We start from the raw sequence: 20,217 nt of genomic DNA, 5'->3' as shown, positions 1-20,217 counted from the left end.
ACATCCAATTCAACTAAAAAAAATACACCAATGTATTTGAGCTAAAGCAGGGATAACTGGTTCCCAGTGTTAACCAGCCATTCTACTGTATCAGGGCTGCACATTTCTCCTTAAAGCAAAAAAAAAAAAAAAAGGCAAAAAATCATTAAATGCTCAAAAGTGCAAAAGGATACTTATTTAATTTATTATATAATATTTACTACATGATTCTTTACAACCGCTACAGTAAACGTTTGTTATCCTTGTGCACTACATGGGAAAAATACCCAGCATTCCCTAAACAGTCTTCAGAAAAACAATACAGAAAGAGAAATGGTGTCACTTCCAGCTTTAGTTTGCACATTGGCCTCAGCAGTGCGTTTCTGCCACTGCATCAATACGTTATTATAAAGTCCTGATGCCAAAATATTGAAGTCCTAGACGTGGAAAAGCGTTCACATGCTCGAGTTCCACAGGGCTGATATGAACAGTTATTGCTCATTAATATGTGCAGATCTGAAGGAGTGCTGCTGAAGAGGAAGTCTATTCATCTACTGTGAAACACACATCACTACGTCACCCAAACCCATCACTGAGAACGGGATTAGAGTCATTTATCAAGTATTGAGGCTCATGTCTCATGGATCAGGTCTCTCAGATTATCATCTGGCCTCATATTTATACACAGTAGACAGAGCTCCCCGGTTACATTAGTTATGTACAAATGTCCCCGGATACATTTAGTTATGTATATTAGTGCTACTCTCCTGTAGAGTAACCAGAGTCTCACCTCAAGCATTTCCTGTTGTGCAAATGACAAACCTTAAAACCTACGACTAATAATTATAATAATAATAATAATAATTATAATAATAATCTGACTGTATATTACATAATCACATTATTATTATTAATGACAGTCCTGATATTTAGCTATTATTTTCACAATGACAAGAAGAAATGTGTGTGTGTGTGTGTATGTGTGTGTGTGTGTGTGTGTGTGTGTGTGTGTGTGTGTGGACTAACCTGTAAGTGGTGTGAGGGGTATAAACATAGCGTGCAGGGAACTCCAGCACCTCCTTGGTGGGACGCACACGGAGGTCAGGGTAGGGCTTCACATGGAGCAGCTCAGGAGACAGGCAGTAGTGAGGAGCCTCAGGAGCAGGAGAAATATCTATCTTTAACTGAGCTACAGTGCAGAGAAAGACCAGGACAACAAGAGGAGACACAGAAACACCAGCAGTGTGTTAGAAGACTAGAAATCACAACCACATCCACCTGCGGATTCACAGCACTTATCTGGAACGCTAATCCAGAGCCCTTACAGGTGAATCAGGATGCACAGGTAGGAGAATCTGGAGTTATGAGTCTTACCCTCACTGAACTCTCACTGAGGTGGAGTGGTGTACTTGCCTGAGCAGGGAATCTAAATCAGAAATACTTTATTGATCCCAGGAGGGAAACTACAGTTTACCCACTGCACTACAACCGTTACTGTATCAGAATCCCAAATGATAAATTCTGCCTTTAACACCAGCCACCACTTTAACACCTGCTTTTAGCTTTGAGTGATAAACAGCAATAAAAGAGCACAGTTCAAGGGACACGTCTCACAGTCCAGCTTTAAGGCGTTTTGCTGTGTTCCTCAGCACCACAACTCTAAACAAGCACAGTCATACCTGGGTTTCCACACATTTCTAACCAAGCACACACAAGAGCTAACTGGATCCAGGCAATCCAAAGGGTAGAGGGTCTGAATTTCCCATAATTCTGTTGTTCTCGGGTGCATTATACAATTATAGCTTACTGGTATTATTTACTCGAGTGCTACAAATGTGTAAACAGTCAATCAAATCAATAAAATAAACAATTTCTTATCATTTCAATGACCTTCTCTTTACCCTCTATATCTAACTATATCTAAATATGCTGCCTGTCCTTCTGCTGGGAGCATATTCTCATATGGTGCTTTTAGCCAATCGAAGTACCCTACCTGCTGTTTTATTAAAGCACCTATAAATATACACTACGGTAGCACGCTTCAACACGGTAGCCCAACCAGCGCTCACGTCAGCTGCCATCTAGAAGACTCCTTTGGTGGATTTGTGCTTAGAGGCTGTTTCTCCTAATATAACTTCCAAAAGCCCAAGATCAGAGAATCTGTTTATTGAGCAGCATCCACGCGGCCTGGAGCAGATACGAACAGCCTGGATAAGGAGAAGATGATCAATGAGGAAGTGACGTATCTTAATGAACAGAATCTGACCACGACTAAGCGTCTCTGCCACCCCGGGGGAAATGAATCCGTTCTTAATTATATCAGCGTAGGACTGAAAAACGGTTGTTAGTTTTGAAGTTACAATCCAATCGTCCTAAATTTATCTATTTTTATGATTTCCCATATGGGTTCCCAAAAAAAAATAAACAAACCAAATTCCACAATCTACACTATAATCACTAGGTGTGCACACACTCCTCCCATCACCCGCAGCCTGTCATGACAACTTACTTTTTTCCACTTCAATTTTTTTATTTGATATCGTCCCAGAAATGAGTGTGAACTGATTTTATTGGCATTTTAATATAATTTGCCATCATTGATTCAACGATAATATAAAGTATAATAATGCAATTAAAACCCTTTTAAAGAGCAATAAACTTTTAATTCAAACTATTCAGATCTTGGAATATAAAAATCACAATGGGCTCTCCTCGTTAAGTAAACCTGAGCAAAACTGTTCGAGGTCATTTCCACATACTGTACAGTATTACTATCATACTTAATGTGAGCACTAGACCGAACTAGTACGCTAATGTGAAGATCTAAGCCTGCAGAGACAAGCTGGCGCTGGAGTACGTGTCCATACTGAATGTGCAGTGTGGGGTTTACCTGTGACGGGTCTGAGGCGGCGCAGCACAGAAGACGGTCTCCTCATATCAGCAAGAAACTTATACAGGTCCTCATCACTCAGCCTGTCCCCCTCCTACAGGACAGCGCATTCAGAGGTGACTGTCCAACATTTAAATAAAAGGCCCCTGTAGCTCATCCCAGAGCTTCCCCTGGAGTGATTAGCAAGATTATTTTACACTACTTTATTATATAAACACACACACACACACACACACCTTATAAAAGTAGTGAAGTTGTGTAAAAAAAGATTCTGAACCTTTCAATCCAAACCACACTGAATGTAATGGAACAGTATCTCTAGAGCTCTCAGGGTTAAGAGGTATCTTGGATCTCAGCCCCAGTCTGCTGTGATGATGAAAAATGTGATGCACTTTAAAGCACCTGAACACTAAAACCTCACAATTTAACAGAGTGCTGTGTCTGACGTAACCAAGAACTCGACCATTATCCGGCTGATCTACTGAGAATAATATCCCTTGGATAAGAAGTTAGGGAGGGAAGCCCGTTATATCCGGTTGGGTTGGTTTCCAAAGCCGGATTCTATCTCCAGCAGAGTCTTCAGCTAATAAATATGTCCCAGTTCTCCACAAGTGGCCAACAACTGGGCCATTAACTACAGGTTTATATGGGAGAGGCTGCACTACCCATTCCAGTTGTATGAGACATGTCCCGCCCACTGCTCCTCTACAGGAAAGCTAACTGACCTGTTTGAAGAAGTTCGTCACGGTGAGCGTGGCCGGCCGGAAGTTGGTGAAGTTGCACATGTCTTCTCCCACACTCATCCGCTCAAATCCCTTCTTCTTCCTTTCGTTCCACGTTCCCTTACGTTCTGCGAGACAAAGAGGAAAAAAAAAGAGATTCACGACAACATTTATTTTTAAGAGAAAGCCTTAAGAGAGAGTGGGACGTTTTGGTTGGACAGTCTGGTTGGACTAAATCCCAGCAGCAACAGTGTTTATTAAAAGACTAAAAGACTGGTACATTACTGTGGTACTTATTTACTACCACTACTAACAAACTCCATTACTGTGACCTAGACTTTCATCCTGGACCATAACAGCACATTTTATATTAATCTGCATTTTACTGTAAATAAAAGCCCATATTCTCCTCAGACTGATATTTATACACACAGTTTTAGTGTGTGTTCATGTCTAGTCGGTTTACTATGTTACATCTGAAGTGTGTGTGAAACCCAGACTAACGTCATACGTAACAAACCAGGCGAATAAAGTGTTTCTGCTGCTACTTTCAGCTGAGAAAGCGCCACAGGATCACGTCCTAAACAGACTGAACTGAGACAGGCTCGGCCTAGAACATTAACAAGCTGTCTGCATTAACGTCAGAAACGGCACAGACTAAGAATATTACCTGTGAGGTACGTTTATACAGAACAATTCTTCATAAAACCTCTCAGTCTCTGCTGATGCCCCTGCTGCTCTGTGACTGTGCTGCATGTAGTTTAACTGGAGTAAAGCCTGAACACCCTGCATCTGTCCAAAGAGCTTTGTTTGGGGTTACTGCAGCTTCCCCTCCTCACTTATTGACCCTCATCTCTACACCATGCTACATAAGCTAAACTGGGAAATCAGAAATGATCACACGAGATTATGATCATATTAAATCAAATCTATTTCAGCACCCTTTTATAACTGACGTTGTCACAAAGCAGCTTTACTCAATCAGCAAAAAGACGATAAGACCCCCAGTGAGCAGCCAAAGACCACCGTGCAGGAGAACCTCCCTCAGAGCTGGAGGAAGAAACCTTGGGAGGACCCAAGACTCACAAGGGGGACCCAACCCGTCCTCCTCTGATCAGAACTGTTGAACTGCTCAGGTGTGCAGCATATTCATAATCATAATATAATCATTATAATATAATAACTAACATAAATCACGGCAGTGATGATCAGAGTAATGAGAGGAATGATGGGTAATAGTGGTGATATTAATAGTGGCAGACAGTTAAGAGTTCATTTAGGTTTAACATGGTCATTAGACAGGTAGCAGTGGTAGGGGGGTGTGCTGCTGGTCAGACACGGTTGGTGGGGGAGCCTGGTGGTCGGACTGGCGGGTGGCAGCTGGTCTTTTCGCAGGTAAAGGGGACCTCAGATGAGCAGCAGCCATTTGATGAAGATAAGGTCCTGGTTCAGTAAAACCTGAGTTTGACATTTCTAACTGCTTCATTCTGAACTGATGCATTTCACTTTATTTTTATGACTTTTATGAGAACATTCATGGAGATCTGTTCTGTGTAAATCAGTTTAAACTGTTTTATTATTTGTACACAAAACACACCATTACCATGTCGTTTAGTGAATTCTGGAGTATGAATCATTAACATTAGTTATTAGGTGTGTAATTGGCAGTGCCTAGATTTGGGTTCTAGATAGTGCCAGTTAGTTTATTGCTGTTTGCGAGTTTAACAGATCAACAGGATGGTAACAGTGTTTATTCTGAATCAGTGCAACTAATAATGCCATTATCACTGATTTTACCCGGTCACAGCTTCGTATGCACTAATAAAGAGCAGACTGAACGAAGCCTAATGCAGGTAATTTCCACTTCAGTGTACAAACTTAATAAAGCCTGAATCTGTGTTCCATAAATAACAGGTTGGCTCAGAAAGGGGATTTTGTTACCTCCAGTAAACGTGGACCAAATGGGAAGTGAAAAAGGCTGTTTCTGTTGGACACTGTCACGCAAATAACAGCACTGTGCCCCTAAACCTTTTCTTTACGTTTAACACCTCACCATAACCGCACTGCACACTTACACACCTCCTCACACACACGTTCTTAAATGTTTATTTCCTAGATATGCGTTATTCTGCATCTCTATATATTTTATTTTATATCTGTTTAATTTTCCAAATTTTATTCTATGGCCCTTCTGTCTTTATTTAGATTTTCTGTCAGGGACGGTCATCAAAGCCTTTCACTGCTGGTTGTACTGTGTGACTGTGTGTGGGACAAGTTTAACATTAGAATTAAAATGATAAAGGAGCACTTACTTGCAGGGTAAGCACAGCCTTATTGAGTGGCCTATTTACTGCCATGTACAGTTTACATTAGGAGCTTTTCTGTTCTTCATTCCCAATAAAACAAAGCTGAATTCATGGGACTGTGTAAAGGTAAAGACCTTCCCCTTACAGTATCTTCATGCAGGAGTAGTGTAGTGCAATGTGTACAGGGTGTCAGATATCAGGTGAGAGAGCTGGGAAAATAACCTGTGTCTGAATCAGAGTCAGACCGCTCCAGTCCCCCAACACTGCTGACGATGTTGAGGAGGTGAATGGCCGTCCAGGCGAACGGCATTCGGAACCGACCCAGCCTACTGCATGACTGCTCTGCCTGAGCCTTCAGCTTCTCCAGTTTCTCCTTGTGCTACACACACACACACACACACACACACACACACACACACACACACACACACACACACACACACACACACAAAGAGACAGAAAAATGAGACATGATCACTGATGAAATCCAGCAGTCCACAGCCAAAATCAACAGCACTGTGTCTTACGCAGTCTGACTGGATAAAACTTGGCTGCAGAATATTACAGTGTGGAGTCTCTCTGAGTTTACTGGACTTCGGTCGTTTCAGAGAAGAATAGCAAATATTGCAGCAGACTAGAAATTGAGAAATCATTGGAAAGTGTCAGATATTTATGCCAGGTGCATCTCATGCACGTATACCCTGCACCAGGACGAGCAGCACGTCTAAGCTACAGGCAAACACAGAAACTTATGGACCTGGAGGTAAACACAGGCACACACCCATGCACACACACACACACACACACACACACACACACACACACACACACACACTTACCTTAGTAGAGTCAGACTCCTTCATCACCATATACGGCTCACAGCACTCTCCTATATCTCCCTGCTGCAGAACTTTCTCCAGCTAAAATAAGAACACACATTTCCAAACACTGTCAATAACGCCCTCCCCCGATCACAACTTACCCTACTACATGTCCAAATATTTGTAGACACTCATGCAATGCATTCAGCTACTATTCACTATTAAGTTCTTATTGTTTGTTCAGTAAAACCTGAATCAGACTTTTCTAACTGATTTATTTTATTTCTAACTGATTTATTGATTTTGCATTAAACTTTATTAATTATGATCTTTAATAAGTGCTATGAAAATTTGTTTATTAGAATGGTTATACAAATATTTTTGTAATATTTTATAGTGTGTATTATTACAGCACAAATGATTAGTTGTAACAATACACACTAAACACCGTATTACCACCCAGTTACACTGTGTATAAATCATTACCTAAATGTACATGTTATTTGTGTGTAATTGGCAGCACATGGGTTCATTTGGGTTCTAGACAGTCCAGCCAGGTTTATTACTCTTACGAGGTAATAAGAGTGTAATAATCACTAATACATTAAGAAGTGTTTTCAGAAAAACTGCATCAGAAATCCAGGATCTGTTCTATGATCCTTCAGATAAATGAAAGAATCTCTGATGTCAGCAGGAGTTCCGTCCACAGGAGTTCGGGTTCATCAGGGTTTGGTTGTTAAAAAAGGGTTAAAGTAACATCTGTCCAGCTGGACGCTGTGGAATGGACAGTTCAGGTGTTGTAGGTTCCACTCATCAATAGTTTCAGACTAAACACAATGGAATAATCTGCATAACAGGGTGGTAACAGTGTTATTATTACTAGTTATGCAGTTATGACTGATTTAACTGAACAGATTTACAGTTATAAGCTAAAAGAGGTAACAATTTAAATTAGGTAGAGAACAGGTCCCTCAGCAGACCACCTCCTCATAGCCATGGTGGGCCTGTGCCCCCTAGTGGCTGTACCTTGATGACCAGGAAGATGTCGGGAGAGGGGTAGGTGATGGAGAAGATGGCGGAGCGGGCGAGGGTAGAGATGGCTATGTGGGGGGTGTGAGGGCGCAGCAGGCTCTTCGTCTGGTCTGAGTTCAGGTCAAAGTGGAAGTTCTCTGAAATCTGGGATGAAGGGCAGGATAAGATGGAGAGGAAGGCAGATGGGCTAGTATTAGTATTATCATCATTATCATCATCATCATAAATCAATCTGAAATGAGTTTCAGGACAGTTTTGGTAGTTTTAAGGTGAATGTAACATGAAACCACCACACTGAGGCAGCCGGCACAGGTACCTTTTTCTTCTCCTTCACATCATACAGCGCCAGCGTCCCAAATATCGGCTCGATTTCTATCTCAAACCTGGAAGAGCAACAAATCAGGCATCTTAGGATCTTCTCTGTGCTCTGAGGGAGAGACAGCTGTGTGCTATATATTAGTGGTGTAACTGATTGTAGCTGATCTGTGATCTGTACGGATCACACCTCACGGTTTGGCACCCACCTAAACTAAGGGTGCAACAATCAATCGACCTAGTCGACTAAAATCAGCGACCAAATTAGTTGCCAACTAATTTAATAATCAATAAGTAGGTGACATCACGCACCAGTTCAGGACGCACAAGATCCGCAGATTAATGACCCAAGTTTAACCAGAACAGGGTGGAGTACAGTTTCGCTGCTGCTGCTGTTACAGTTTACAGTAATTATTCCCCAAGTCTGGACGCAGAGCCGCAGTGGACACACGGACAGAGCTGTGTTCCTCGTTCAACCACTAGATGGAAATACAGAGCTCACGCTTAGCTGCAGAAACTCTGTGTTGGACTTTGCTGTGCATTCTGACAGAAAACTGGTCCTGACTGAAACTCGGCCAAAGACACTCTAACAAACGGGAGGCGAACTGTCCATCTACTACATACAGCAGCGCGGGAGGAGCACGTATGTACCGGTTTCTTTTTTTGCTGATCTGCAAAATGATACAATCTGTGACTCAAAAAACAAGATCTGATCCGAACCAAACCGAACTGTGGTTTACTGATCCGTTACACCCCGTCATATGGAGAATGATATGAATGAATGTGTGGGGAGTGGGTCTGGATTGGACAGCAGGCAGACTCACTTGAGAGAAAGACATTTGACCATGATCCTCTGTCCTGTGTGTTCTCTCGGCACCTCTGGGACTGAGCACCTCTCCACGGCCTCATCCTGTCACACACACACACACACACACACACACACACACACACACACACACACACACACACACACACACACACACACACACACACACACAGCATGATACAGCAAGCTCCACAGCAACAGTGCCATGGCAACGTTGACACAGGCTTCACAGCAATGTGTACACAGACATAAAGAGGCACCAGCAGTGGATATGCTAATGAGCGGACACAATCATGCTCTAGGAAAGGCAGCTGAGAGATGCCTTATTCTGAAGAAGGTTTATCAGACTGGGAAGGGTGAACTGACATCTGACAGCTACTGCTGTGAGCTTTCTTGATGATGATCTCCATCACCAAGAAAGCTCAACAACGAATGTTCTTCTTGAGACAGCTCAAGAAATTCAACCTGCCACAGACCCTGATGATCCAGTTCTACACAGCGATCATCAAGTCCATTATCACAGCCTCCATAACTATCTGGTTTGGTTCCTCCACCTCACAAGAGAGAGCCAAACTCCAGCGCATCATCAGGACAGCAGAGAGGATCATTGGATGTAACCTGCCATCACTTCAGAAGATCTACACCAGCAGGATGAGGAAGCGGGCTGGCAAGATTACATCTGACCCCTCACATCCTGGACACCTCCTCTTCCAGACACTCCCCTCTGGTAGAAGACTGCGATCCATCAGAACCAGCACAACACGTCATGCTAACAGCTTCTTTCCCAGAGCTGTAGCGCTCTTCAACCACAGTGGACACCTCCCACTGTAAACCTCAAAACATACAGCTGAGATACCAAACTTGACTGAACAGCTATCTGCACTCTGCTATTTGCACTCCTGTACAGATGTTCTCTTTCTGTAAATATTCAGGTCATCTGTAACTTTCTATATATAATATTTTTCAACTAAATCTGTTTCACATCTCTCAGCTTCTTCAGCTCTTTATTACCTTTAGTACTTTTTACTTTTTTAATTTATCCCCTGTCCTATTTACTGTTTAGTGTAATTTTCCTTTAGTTTAAGACTGTAAATAATCTGTGTTCTGTGTTGTTGTTACTTGTCATACATGTTGCTCTCACCAAGACAAATTCCTTGTATGTGTGACATACTTGGTGAAAAAGAGATTCTGATTCTACTGATCGATTTTACACAGGGTAAAGAACCAGAGAAGACATGGTATTTACAGTATGCTTTATAAAGCTACTGTAGCCACAGACTCTCAGTGCACAGGATGGCTGGTAATTATGTTTATCATGTAAAAATCTCAGATTCAGATTCAATTACTCACATTGGTTTGCAGCCCTTAAACAGTCTTTTACCAGCATGAGTAAAACAGAGATGGGTCTCAAAATGCACACGGCGAGTTACAGAAATAGAAGGTAGCTTACACTGCTGCCGTTTTGCTGTTAGCTCCCTGTTAGCCAATAAAATCAATGCTATATTTATCAATAATATTGAAGCTTGTTCACACTACAATCCCGGCACTTTACCAGCATGTCTTTAGCTCTCATAATGGAGCCTTTAATAAGGTTTCTTTGAGACGCCCCTGTTGTTGCAGTAGAAGCAGGTGTGCTCCTGCCTGGTTTAAACGAAACCCCGTAGCCACGGCGGATCTGAGCAGACAAGACCAGACCTCCCAGCTCCGTTGTTCTAACCTCGTCTGGTGTGGGGTAAAGCCCAAGTAAGTCAGGGTGTCGCCCCTGCTGGCGGTTCTCTGTGTTGCGACGGTCCATGTCCTCAGCAGCTGTGCGCTCCAGCAGAGATGGCAACAGGGCGTCTGGGGACGAGTTCTTCAGGTCAAAGATACTGGAGGCCCAGCTGCCCCGCGGGGTGTCGTCCAGAGACACAGACCTCCTCTTAGAGTCGTCCTGCACATAAACAAGCACATCATCTAATAACCATCGATGCATTCGCCACACTGATATTACTGTTAAAGGAACGGTTCAGTGAAAAATCAAACCATCAGGAGAGATCTCTGACCCCAGATTTATAAGCCAGGATGTTTGGTATCTGACGTGACGTTCTTTAGATTAGGACAGAAGACGCTAGGCTAACACTGCTAACAAACTCTGTCATCGTATCTCTATAAACACATGCCAACATTTATTTATTTACTCCAAAGCCACTTGAACATATAGTGAATGTCTATCTCTTTAGATCTGTAGGAGCTAATGTTCTTCAGAGAGCTATACTATACGGGCAAACGTATTTAGACACCTGCTCATTCACTGTTTCTCCTGCTTCTGTTGGAGTAACTGTCTCTACTGTCCAGAGAAGAAGACTTTCTGCTAGATTTTGGAGGAGGAGCATTGCTGTGAGGATTTGACTTCATTCAGCAACAAGAGCGTTCTGTCAGTTCTGAGGGCTGCGGTTAGTTGGATCAGCTGATGTATTAGGGTCAGATCCAAGGTCTAGGAGAAGGTGTGAAGACCACTGGTTAAGTCAGTAGTCCAGTTCTCACTCTAGCATGCTTTTCTTAATTCTTCATTAAAAAGTCAGGAATCACCTCCTATAAGCAAGCCTCTTTACAAACGTGGAAGGGCTGTAGGGTTTCCTGGCCCAGTTAACACTGGACTGCATGTAAGGGAGTTTGACAGTCCTGGACCAGCACAACTGCACCTGATCATCCTGCCGTTCAGCAGCAGCAGCTTCATCCAGTTCAAACGTCTGCTTGACCAGACCTCTCTGTTTCTCCCTCTGCCGCTCTGTGTTGTGAGGAGTCTGCATGGTGCTGTAGCGCTGATACCTGAGAACACACACCACAATATCATTAAACTTTAAAGCAGCGTTCATCAGCGCTCCTCAGTATCAGTGCTGGAGGGTTCCTGTAACGAGCTTCAGGAGGAGTGTTTGAGCAGGGAAAGCATGAACTGGGCTGAACAATGAAGGTATGTTCACACAGCAGGTAAAAGGTTTGGCCCAAACCTGATCTTTTTTGGTCATGCTTTTCTGGGTGGAGAACTTTTTTACCAGACCAGTTTCTCCTACTTACTTTCTCTGAATGATGATCCAGTCATCTGTGTACGCCCCCAGTGCGTCTCTGACTCGCGGATCCAGTGTGCTGCATCACAAAACAACACTGCGTCAGAGCGGCTATGAAGTGTCACCCTAATCTCTTTAATACAGTTATAAGCAGGACAGAAGAGCTTATCCACAATCAGCAGCTTAGCTGCTTACCTGGGGAGGCACAAGGAGGGTATTGTGAACAAGTAGAGAGCTTGTGAGAGTGTGCGTGTGTGTGTGTGTGTGTGTGTGTGTGTGTGTGTGTGTGTGTGTGTGTGTGTGTGTGTGTGTGAGAGAGAGAGAGAGAGAGAAGAGGGCTCACTCACTCTTCCTCTGGCAGTGCTGGCTCCAGTGTTGTGCACTCCCTCTCCTGCAGTATGAGCTCCAGGTCATCATTAGGGAACTCCAGTAGTTGTCTGAGAGGTCCAGGCTCAGGGCTGGGGGCGTGACTGCTCACATACTCCTCATAGTCCACTGGCTCCACCACCTCCGTCAGGGGCACCTGAAGCACACAAAAACAAGTACATCAAGTCGGCAGGAATAGCTACCAATCTTCTCTATAACTGATTGATCTGTTGATTATTACTGAATGCCTTCATTCATCACAGCCTTCACTGTTCTTCTCCCTTTGCTATCAGCGGTTAGAGCACCGAGATATCGATAACAGGGTTGTGGGTTCGATTCCCGGGCTCGGCAAGCTGCCACTGTTGGGTCCTTGAGCAAGGCCCTTTACCCTCTCTGCTCCCCGGGCGCTGGAGTTGGCTGCCCACCGCTCTGGGTGTGTGTGTGTACTCACTGCCCCTAACACATGTGTGTGTGTGAGTGTGTGTTCACTACCAGATGGGTTAAATGCAGAGGACACATTTCGCTGTACAGTCCACACTGTACAGTGACGAATACGTGCACCTTTACCTTTACCTTTAGTTAAAGTTCTCACCACCACAAACGCTAAATCTACAATCTAAAGAACAACTCTGGAACACCATCAGTCTTTGAATTTCTATCATTTATCAGTAATTATCAATAATAAGTGTTTGGACCAGAAGGGTCTTGGTTCCTTCTATGGTTTTGGCCTCCAGCTCAAAGAGAGTTCTCCTGCAGTGTGGAGTTAGGGCTGCACAATATCAGGGGGAATAAACTGACATTGCAATGTTTTCTCTTTCTGTTTTATATAGATATGTATATACAGGAAATTTCAATAATCACACATCGACTGATCAGTGTTTGAGGCCGACACCAATCTGCAATCATGTTTCAGTTCGATTGTCCGAACACAAATACTGTTCGAGGGCGGGGCTGGATGCCACATTAACTATTCCAGGCTTTACTCGGTAAGGATTCGTCCTGCAGGGCTTCTGTTTAGAATCAGCCACACTGTGGAACTCCGAGCTCCAGCTGAGAGAGCCAATACAGAACCACACTGTGGAGCTCAGAGTGAGGTTAGCAGTGTTTGGATACTGTACTGGAACGAAAATCAGTCGATACGGTGAAATAGATTATCAATTCTCCCATCCCTAATATTAGGAGTACACCAAAGGTTGGAGTACAATAAACCATACAGGGCATAGATAACCTGCCTCTGGAAGATCTGTCAGGGAAAATAAGAACATGTGAATTTCCTTTTTTTATTAAAATTAAAAAGTGCAGCACCACACCCTGTGTGTGTCGTTGCACCGCAGCATACCTGGGATAACATGCTTTAATTGTTCTGTTTGTTTATTGTTTATTTATTGTTTGGTGCTACACAAATAAATCAGACTGGACTCTGAACCTGAAAGAGACCTTCACCAGTAAATCTGAGACTGAGGGAGTAAGGGTAGTGAGAATCTGTGGGCAGAAGGGAAAGCGACTGCGGTCTGTGATAATTACCACTTCCCTTTCCTGCTACTGTTCATAAAGTCCTTGGCTTTACTATTTTCACAGGGGAGGTGGGGGGGGTGTAGCAGAGAGGCTGAAGTAAAAGCTAGGAGCTTCCAGACTGACGTGACCAATGTGCTGATATTATGATCTACAGTATCAGATTAGGCCTTCGTTCATCCGAGCTTGTTTTCAAAGCAAACACTCGGCATAATCTCCAATTCCACCCCCCTCCTTACATCGACCACTTCCCCTGAGGGCTCAGGTAAGCAGAAACAACAGAAACTCACCTGCTGATGGGCTCCAGCTCGTTTTTTGGAAAGCTGGGGAGAGCCATACTCACGAGAGACCTGCTTTCTGACCTCTGCAGCTACCGTCCTGAGAAAGGAGAGAGAGAGAGAGAGAGAGAGAGAGAGAGAGAGAGAGAGAGAATATGAATGACTGTGTGATTTCACACTGTTTTGGTCTGGTTCGGCTCATCTGCAGTGTGTTCTGGAGGGTTCGGGCTTTTGGACTGGGGTTGGGCAGTATCCACTTTTTTATACCTCATCTGCAGTGTGTTCTGGAGGGTTCGGACTTTTGGACTGGGGTTGGGCAGTATCCACTTTTTTATGCCATCACAGTTTTCACAGACTTCTGACCACAGCTGTTCCTGCAAAGGGTGGCATAATCAGCTGTAGGCTATCAGGTTTAAGGGGGGTGATTACTTTTTGCCATGGCTGATACAGGTTTTGATGGGGGGTGTTTTTACTCCTGTTGTCTTTATCTGATTTAAAATTAGCTGGATGATCTGAAACATTTAAACGTTTAAATCTAAACCTAAATAATCCGTGTTTAAATATCAGCCTGAATAAGAAGAACAGTGCCGAGCGTGTCCAAACACCATCAAACAAACTACCAGCTATTAAAGCCCGAATATGAACCATCTACAGCCAGATGAGACTGAAGCAGACGCTGCCAAGCTGCCACTGCAGCGGCGATTCTGAAAAGGCTCCAAAGCGGAGGCTTCTGAGGGACGTTGGAGTCCCAGCAGAAACAGGCACGATGCCACAGCTCTGCCCATTCACAGCCCAGCAGCTAAAGAACAGGCCGGCCCCCAACAAAGCCCCAGCAACCCCGCGCCCTCCTCGTCCTTTCAAAGACTGTGTGCAGCTGCTCCCTCACAAACTGCCTCGGTCACACGAGTGTGCTCTCACACACACACACACACACACACACACACACACACACACACACACACACACACACACACACACAGCTGCCAGATTTCCCCTTTGACACTGCCTGTGATAAACCCCTGCTGTCTCTCCGTGTGTGTGTGGATTGCTCTGTATAGCAGCGCGGTACACAAAGCTCTCCAGCTCTCTCCACCCTACAGGAGCAGTTCACCAAAACTCTAACCGTTCCCTCTCATCCCAAACACAGCCCCCAATTTCCCCAGTTTCCCTGCAGTAACCGGCCCAGCAATAAGCTACAGAACCTTCAGGCACTAGGACTGTTTTATTTACAGTAAGAGCTCCTCCTCCTGTTCTCCTCTCCTGAAGATCTGACCTGTGTGTCTCTCTGCTGGTAGAAGCTGAACTTTAACATCAGCTGAGCTGAGATCTACCTGTAGATCCTGTGAGGAGATTTTAGGACTGTTGGACTCTTCTTTACTCATCCTGAGCTTCTGCTGCTGGGCTGATCTTGCTGGGATGGTCTGATCTGGTCATGTTGGTCAGCTGTTCCTCTTGTAGATGATTTAGTGAACAGTGAAACAGCGGCTGATCTCTAACTGTTCTGAGATCAGTTTAAACCCCTTCCCAGACTCCTCTGCATCTCCACCCTTCTTCCTGAAGGCCTCAGAGAGCTCTCTGGATCTGAGCATGGTGATCTTCTTCACCCCTCACTTCAACCATCAAGATCAGACCAGACTAAACGTCTGAGGTTTAGATCAGACAGACTCCTCCAGAATAATCCTCTCCAACCATGTTCTGATCATCTGCAGCTGATCTTCTGCTCCTGGTTCTGATTCTACACATTAGAAGGAGTGATAAATGTGGGGGTGAACTTTCTCCTCACAGGAAAATGATATTTCTATTAATTCTGTTTAATAAATGATGATTAAAGACGGTTCTTCAGGTGTGTGAGTTTAGAGCTGCAACTGCTGTACTCATCCACACAGCATCACACATCTGCCCAGCTGTTAGCGGCATCAGCAAATTTAAGAAAGTCTCTGCTGATCAGCTTCTTCTGAAAACTTTTCACCAAACTGTTCCTTTAACCATTAGTATCTGTCCTAGACCCACTCAACACAGCCCAGAGGAGAGCAGGCCCGGGGACCGGATAAGGGCCCTTCTCCTAGGGGTCAGCACCGCTGCAGTTGGCCAAGAACCGACTTCCTGCGATGATAAAGTGAAGGCCAGAAAAGGTCTTATGGAGTAGAACGATCCTTCAGCCGTACTGTGAACAGCTACAGGGAACAGCTGTGAAGGCTGGGCGATACGGCCTCTGAGAGAAGGAGTCACTGCTTGTCATTGTTAGATCAGCTGTTCAGTCACATTCATCACTGACGGACACCACAGACATCGGTACACGCCGAGGACCTGAGCAACGGAGCAGGTGGAGCTGGTGCACCCTCACCTTTAGCAGATCAGCAGTAAACATCAGCCCACTTTTAAACCAGCAGGAACACGAACATGAGAACAAGCTTAACAACATTCTGTTTATCATTATTTTAATACCCTCCCCAACACTAAACAGTGTGTAAACCCATGCCCACCCGCTACAGGACCACCTTTCAGCTAGCACGTCAAATTTAGGGACCGGATTTTGGCTTCATAACTTGTAAGAATGACTTTTTTGCAAGGTGTTGATCATGAAACTGATTCTGCTGCAATAGTAGCTAGAGTTTCCTCAAGAATTCACCTTTGTCCTGACCCGCACTACAGTTCTGACGTATCCTGATGTGGTCTATACGCTCATGCAGGCCTGCAGCCCATTTCCTGCTTCCAGAGGAAACCAGCCCGCTGCAGCAACAGAGGGAACGGACTGCACACCCTTTCCTGTATCCTGCACTGGAGACAATGCAGCGGGCCTCAGACAGGGGGACATTACTGAAGGTGACGGAAACAAACAGCATCATGGTGAACCGGCTTTAGAACAGACCACACAGCGGGACGGCGAGCCTGGTCAACCCGTGAGGACGCACTAATGATGTGAAGGCAGTGCAGGTCCTGGGTTCACACACACTGCGTCACACCTGGCTCAGGTGTGTTCAGAGATTTGATCTGGGGAGGAACGCGTTCACCTGCATGCCTCGGGACTGTCCGGACTGCAGGGAGGAGAGTTCAGGAGAGTTCAGCTTCAGAAGGAGAACTTCCAGCGTTTCCTTCTTCTGCATTACGAGCGAAAGTAAAAGAGCGTCTATTAATGAACTGACCGGTCTGAACGAAACCTGAACCACGACCGACTCGTTCCCCCAGCTCGCCAAAACAATCACTCATACGTTAAGTCACGTTCAGCTGAATTTTAGCTGATGATTTTGTTGTTACTTATTTTATGGAGATTTCTGTCATGTGTGTCTGATGAAAAGTTAAACTGCTTTATGATGAATGTAAAATAAATATAATTTTAGCTTAATTTCTCCAGATTGTGACCATTACACCACAATAATGAGAGTAATAAATCACTGACATATTTTCTGAGGTTTTGACTCTTTTTGATAATAATAATGACTGATTTTGTTTATTTTGATTTAGTGAATTAAAGACTTGTCTGGAGCTAATCTTAACAACAACAACAACAACAACAACAACAACAAGTCTGTCAAAATAATAATGACTTATTGTCTGGTGATTCTGAGTGTGTTGAATTGGTCACACTTATTCACCCTTTTCTTAATAATAACATTTTAATGAATTATTTTACCAAATGAAAGAATTATTTTTGGATGATTTTGATTTGGAGTCCCACATTAATGATAATGGTTTTTCGAGACCGTTCAGAAATCGAACATATTTTGTCGAAAAATGACGTTTTCTTTTTACCTATTTTATCAAATGAATGACTTATTTTTCCTAAATGTCTGAAATGAATGACTTATTTTTCCTAAATGTCTGAAATGAATGACTTATTTTTCCTAAATGTCTGAAATGAATGACTTATTTTTCCTAAATGTCTGAAATGAATGACTTATTTTTCCTAAATGTCTGAAATGAATGACTTATTTTTCCTAAATGTCTGAAATGAATGACTAATGTTCTGTCAGAACTGAGGGAAGCAGCTGGGCTGAGAGAGTTGGCTTCATAAACAGGCTCTATTAAAGTATACAGACATTTAACTAGCTAAATATATAGACAGCAGACTAATGATTAATAATCAGTAATGAATCCACGAATAGAAACGTATTTGAACCAGTAAAGGCAGGTAAAGCGGGTCTGAGGTAAACACCCTGCCCCAGCCCATTAGCTGAACTAGCTGAACTAGCGCAGCACAGGCAGCAGCCGGGAACCTGCCGGAGCCTTTCTCCCACTTCCTGCCTGATCAGGCGGGTAACAGCGGCCGTGTTTCAGTAATGGCGTGTTTGTGTGGTGGCTATAAGAGCAGCCGGCCGTGTTTCAGTAATGGCGTGTTTGTGTGGTGGCTATAAGAGCAGCCGGCCGTGTTTCAGATGCATCCGACTCCGGCGCCTTTTCTGCGGGCTAAACAAAAGCCTCAGCGGCCACTCAGCCCGGGCCACTCACCTCCTCACTGCTCCCACTGCTCCCTCTCTCTCACACACACACACACACACACACATAATAATAATAATAATAATAATAATAATAATAACCTGTTTATCTTGTGAGCAAACGCTCTCCGCTCGCTCGCTAGACTCGCCATCCCGTCCGAGCCCGCAGAGCAGCTCCAGAACTCTCCTCTCTCCGAAGTTGGGTCGCTGTTATTTGTTGGGCGCTACTTCGGACATCGCTTCCTTGTGTCCAGTGCAGGATGAGCTGGTTGCTGGTTCCTCCTAGCGGTTAGGGACCAACATGGGCCGGTTCCACGGTCTCAGAGGTGGCTTATGCAGGTCCAGACAGTAGAAGTCCGCTCCGGGATTTTGTTCCAGCTCTCTGGGCAGCGCTGCTGAACCCTGACCCTGCCCAGGCAGCTGGAACAAAATCCCGGAGCGGACTTCTACTGTCTGGACCTGCATCTGCCAGCATGGCCTGGTTCCACCCCCAGTAGCGGCTCTGGCACCTGCCTTCAGCTCCTGGATGAACAGGCGACACCGTGTGACCGAGGGAGCCGCTACAGCCAGGCCAGCAGGCGGTTTCGACAGACCCAGCTCCCTCTCATTTATCCAGTCCTCTGTTCCACCGTACATTAAAAAGTGCAGCAGTGACGTGAAGAAGGCCTTTATCAAAGCATCTCACTAAAAGTGGCAAAATATACATTTATTTGCTTTATTTTTAAAAAGCAGTGAGGTTGGCTGTGGCGTTGGGATGATTCAATATTAATATAGTGGTTTGAATCATATTAATAATAATAATATTAATTAAATAATCTGTTACTGATTATTCACAACCAGTCACAACACCCAAACCTATTCCCTCTAAACTGCAGGCCGCTAGGTGGCGCACAGAGCTGTCGAAGGACACCAGGAAGAAACTGCAGACCTGCACCGGGCTGAGAGTGACTCTACAACAGGCAGCAGGCTGGTGTGAGAAATCAGCTGTGGGAGCAACTGTAAGAAGATATAAGACATACAAGACCACTGATAATCTCCCTCGATCTGGGGCCCCTCGCAAGATCTCCTCCTGTGGGGTCAAAATGATCATGAGAACGGTGAACAGAAATCCCAGACCTACACGGAGGGACCTGATGAATGACCTGCAGAGAGCTAGGACCAAGGTAACAAAGGCTACCATCAGTAACACACTACGCCAAGAAGGGCTCAGATTCTGCAGTGCCAGGCGTGTCCCCCTGCTTAGGCCAGTACAGGTCCAGGCCCGTCTGAAGTTTTCCAGAGAGTATATGGATGATCCAGAAGAGGATTGGGAGAATATCATGTGGCCAAAACATCTCTGATCTAGAGGAGATCTGCATGGAGGAATGGGCCAAAATACCTGGAAAACCCACTTTAATAACTAATCAATAAATCAATAACTAAACAATGAACAATGTTTTTTAACCCCAAAAACGATTAGTTTAAATGTCTGCTAAGTAAAAGAAAAACACAAAGTAAAGAAAGTTAAAGACTACATAGATATACAAACTGCAGACTAATGACAACGGACAGGTTAAGAGGGGACAAAGGGGGGGGGGGTATTGAGAGATATTGAGAGATATTGAGAGGACGAGTTCGGCTCGGTTTATATCGGCTCATGTTCATCATAGCATTGACATAGTTTAGATTCCAGCCAAACTGAGAGACAGTGGGT

The 20,217-nt window shown here is 44.3% G+C and overlaps 1 protein-coding gene across 6 annotated transcripts in view; it reads right to left on the bottom strand.

Annotated features, from left to right (window-relative positions):
- dock6 (dedicator of cytokinesis 6) overlaps positions 1–18,873 on the bottom strand; it is a 49,971-nt gene extending 31,098 nt beyond the window's left edge. For 4 of the 6 annotated variants that reach the window (XM_072676552.1, XM_072676547.1, XM_072676548.1 and 1 more), the window contains exons 1-14: positions 18,627–18,863; positions 14,104–14,191; positions 12,283–12,458; positions 11,946–12,014; positions 11,573–11,699; positions 10,609–10,821; positions 8,890–8,975; positions 8,067–8,133; positions 7,745–7,894; positions 6,737–6,817; positions 6,120–6,276; positions 3,595–3,719; positions 2,870–2,963; positions 1,006–1,168 (exon numbers count right to left, since the gene is read on the bottom strand). In XM_072676552.1, coding sequence (XP_072532653.1) covers positions 1,006–1,168; positions 2,870–2,963; positions 3,595–3,719; positions 6,120–6,276; positions 6,737–6,817; positions 7,745–7,894; positions 8,067–8,133; positions 8,890–8,975; positions 10,609–10,821; positions 11,573–11,699; positions 11,946–12,014; positions 12,283–12,458; positions 14,104–14,191; positions 18,627–18,676 — 1,646 coding nt within the window. In that variant the 5' untranslated portion in view covers positions 18,677–18,863. Of the gene's footprint in view, positions 1–1,005; positions 1,169–2,869; positions 2,964–3,594; positions 3,720–6,119; positions 6,277–6,736; positions 6,818–7,744; positions 7,895–8,066; positions 8,134–8,889; positions 8,976–10,608; positions 10,822–11,572; positions 11,700–11,945; positions 12,015–12,282; positions 12,459–14,103; positions 14,192–18,626 lie in introns of all 6 variants that reach the window. The other 2 variants (XM_072676551.1, XM_072676550.1) reach the window with 2 other exon arrangements.
- Positions 18,874–20,217: the final 1,344 nt, after the last annotated feature.

The sequence above is a fragment of the Salminus brasiliensis genome, chromosome 3 (genome assembly GCF_030463535.1).
Source record: "Salminus brasiliensis chromosome 3, fSalBra1.hap2, whole genome shotgun sequence".
Classification (NCBI taxonomy): domain Eukaryota; kingdom Metazoa; phylum Chordata; class Actinopteri; order Characiformes; family Bryconidae; genus Salminus; species Salminus brasiliensis.
Note: the sequence above shows the minus strand (reverse complement) of the source record. Positions and strands in the feature narration are given on the sequence as shown.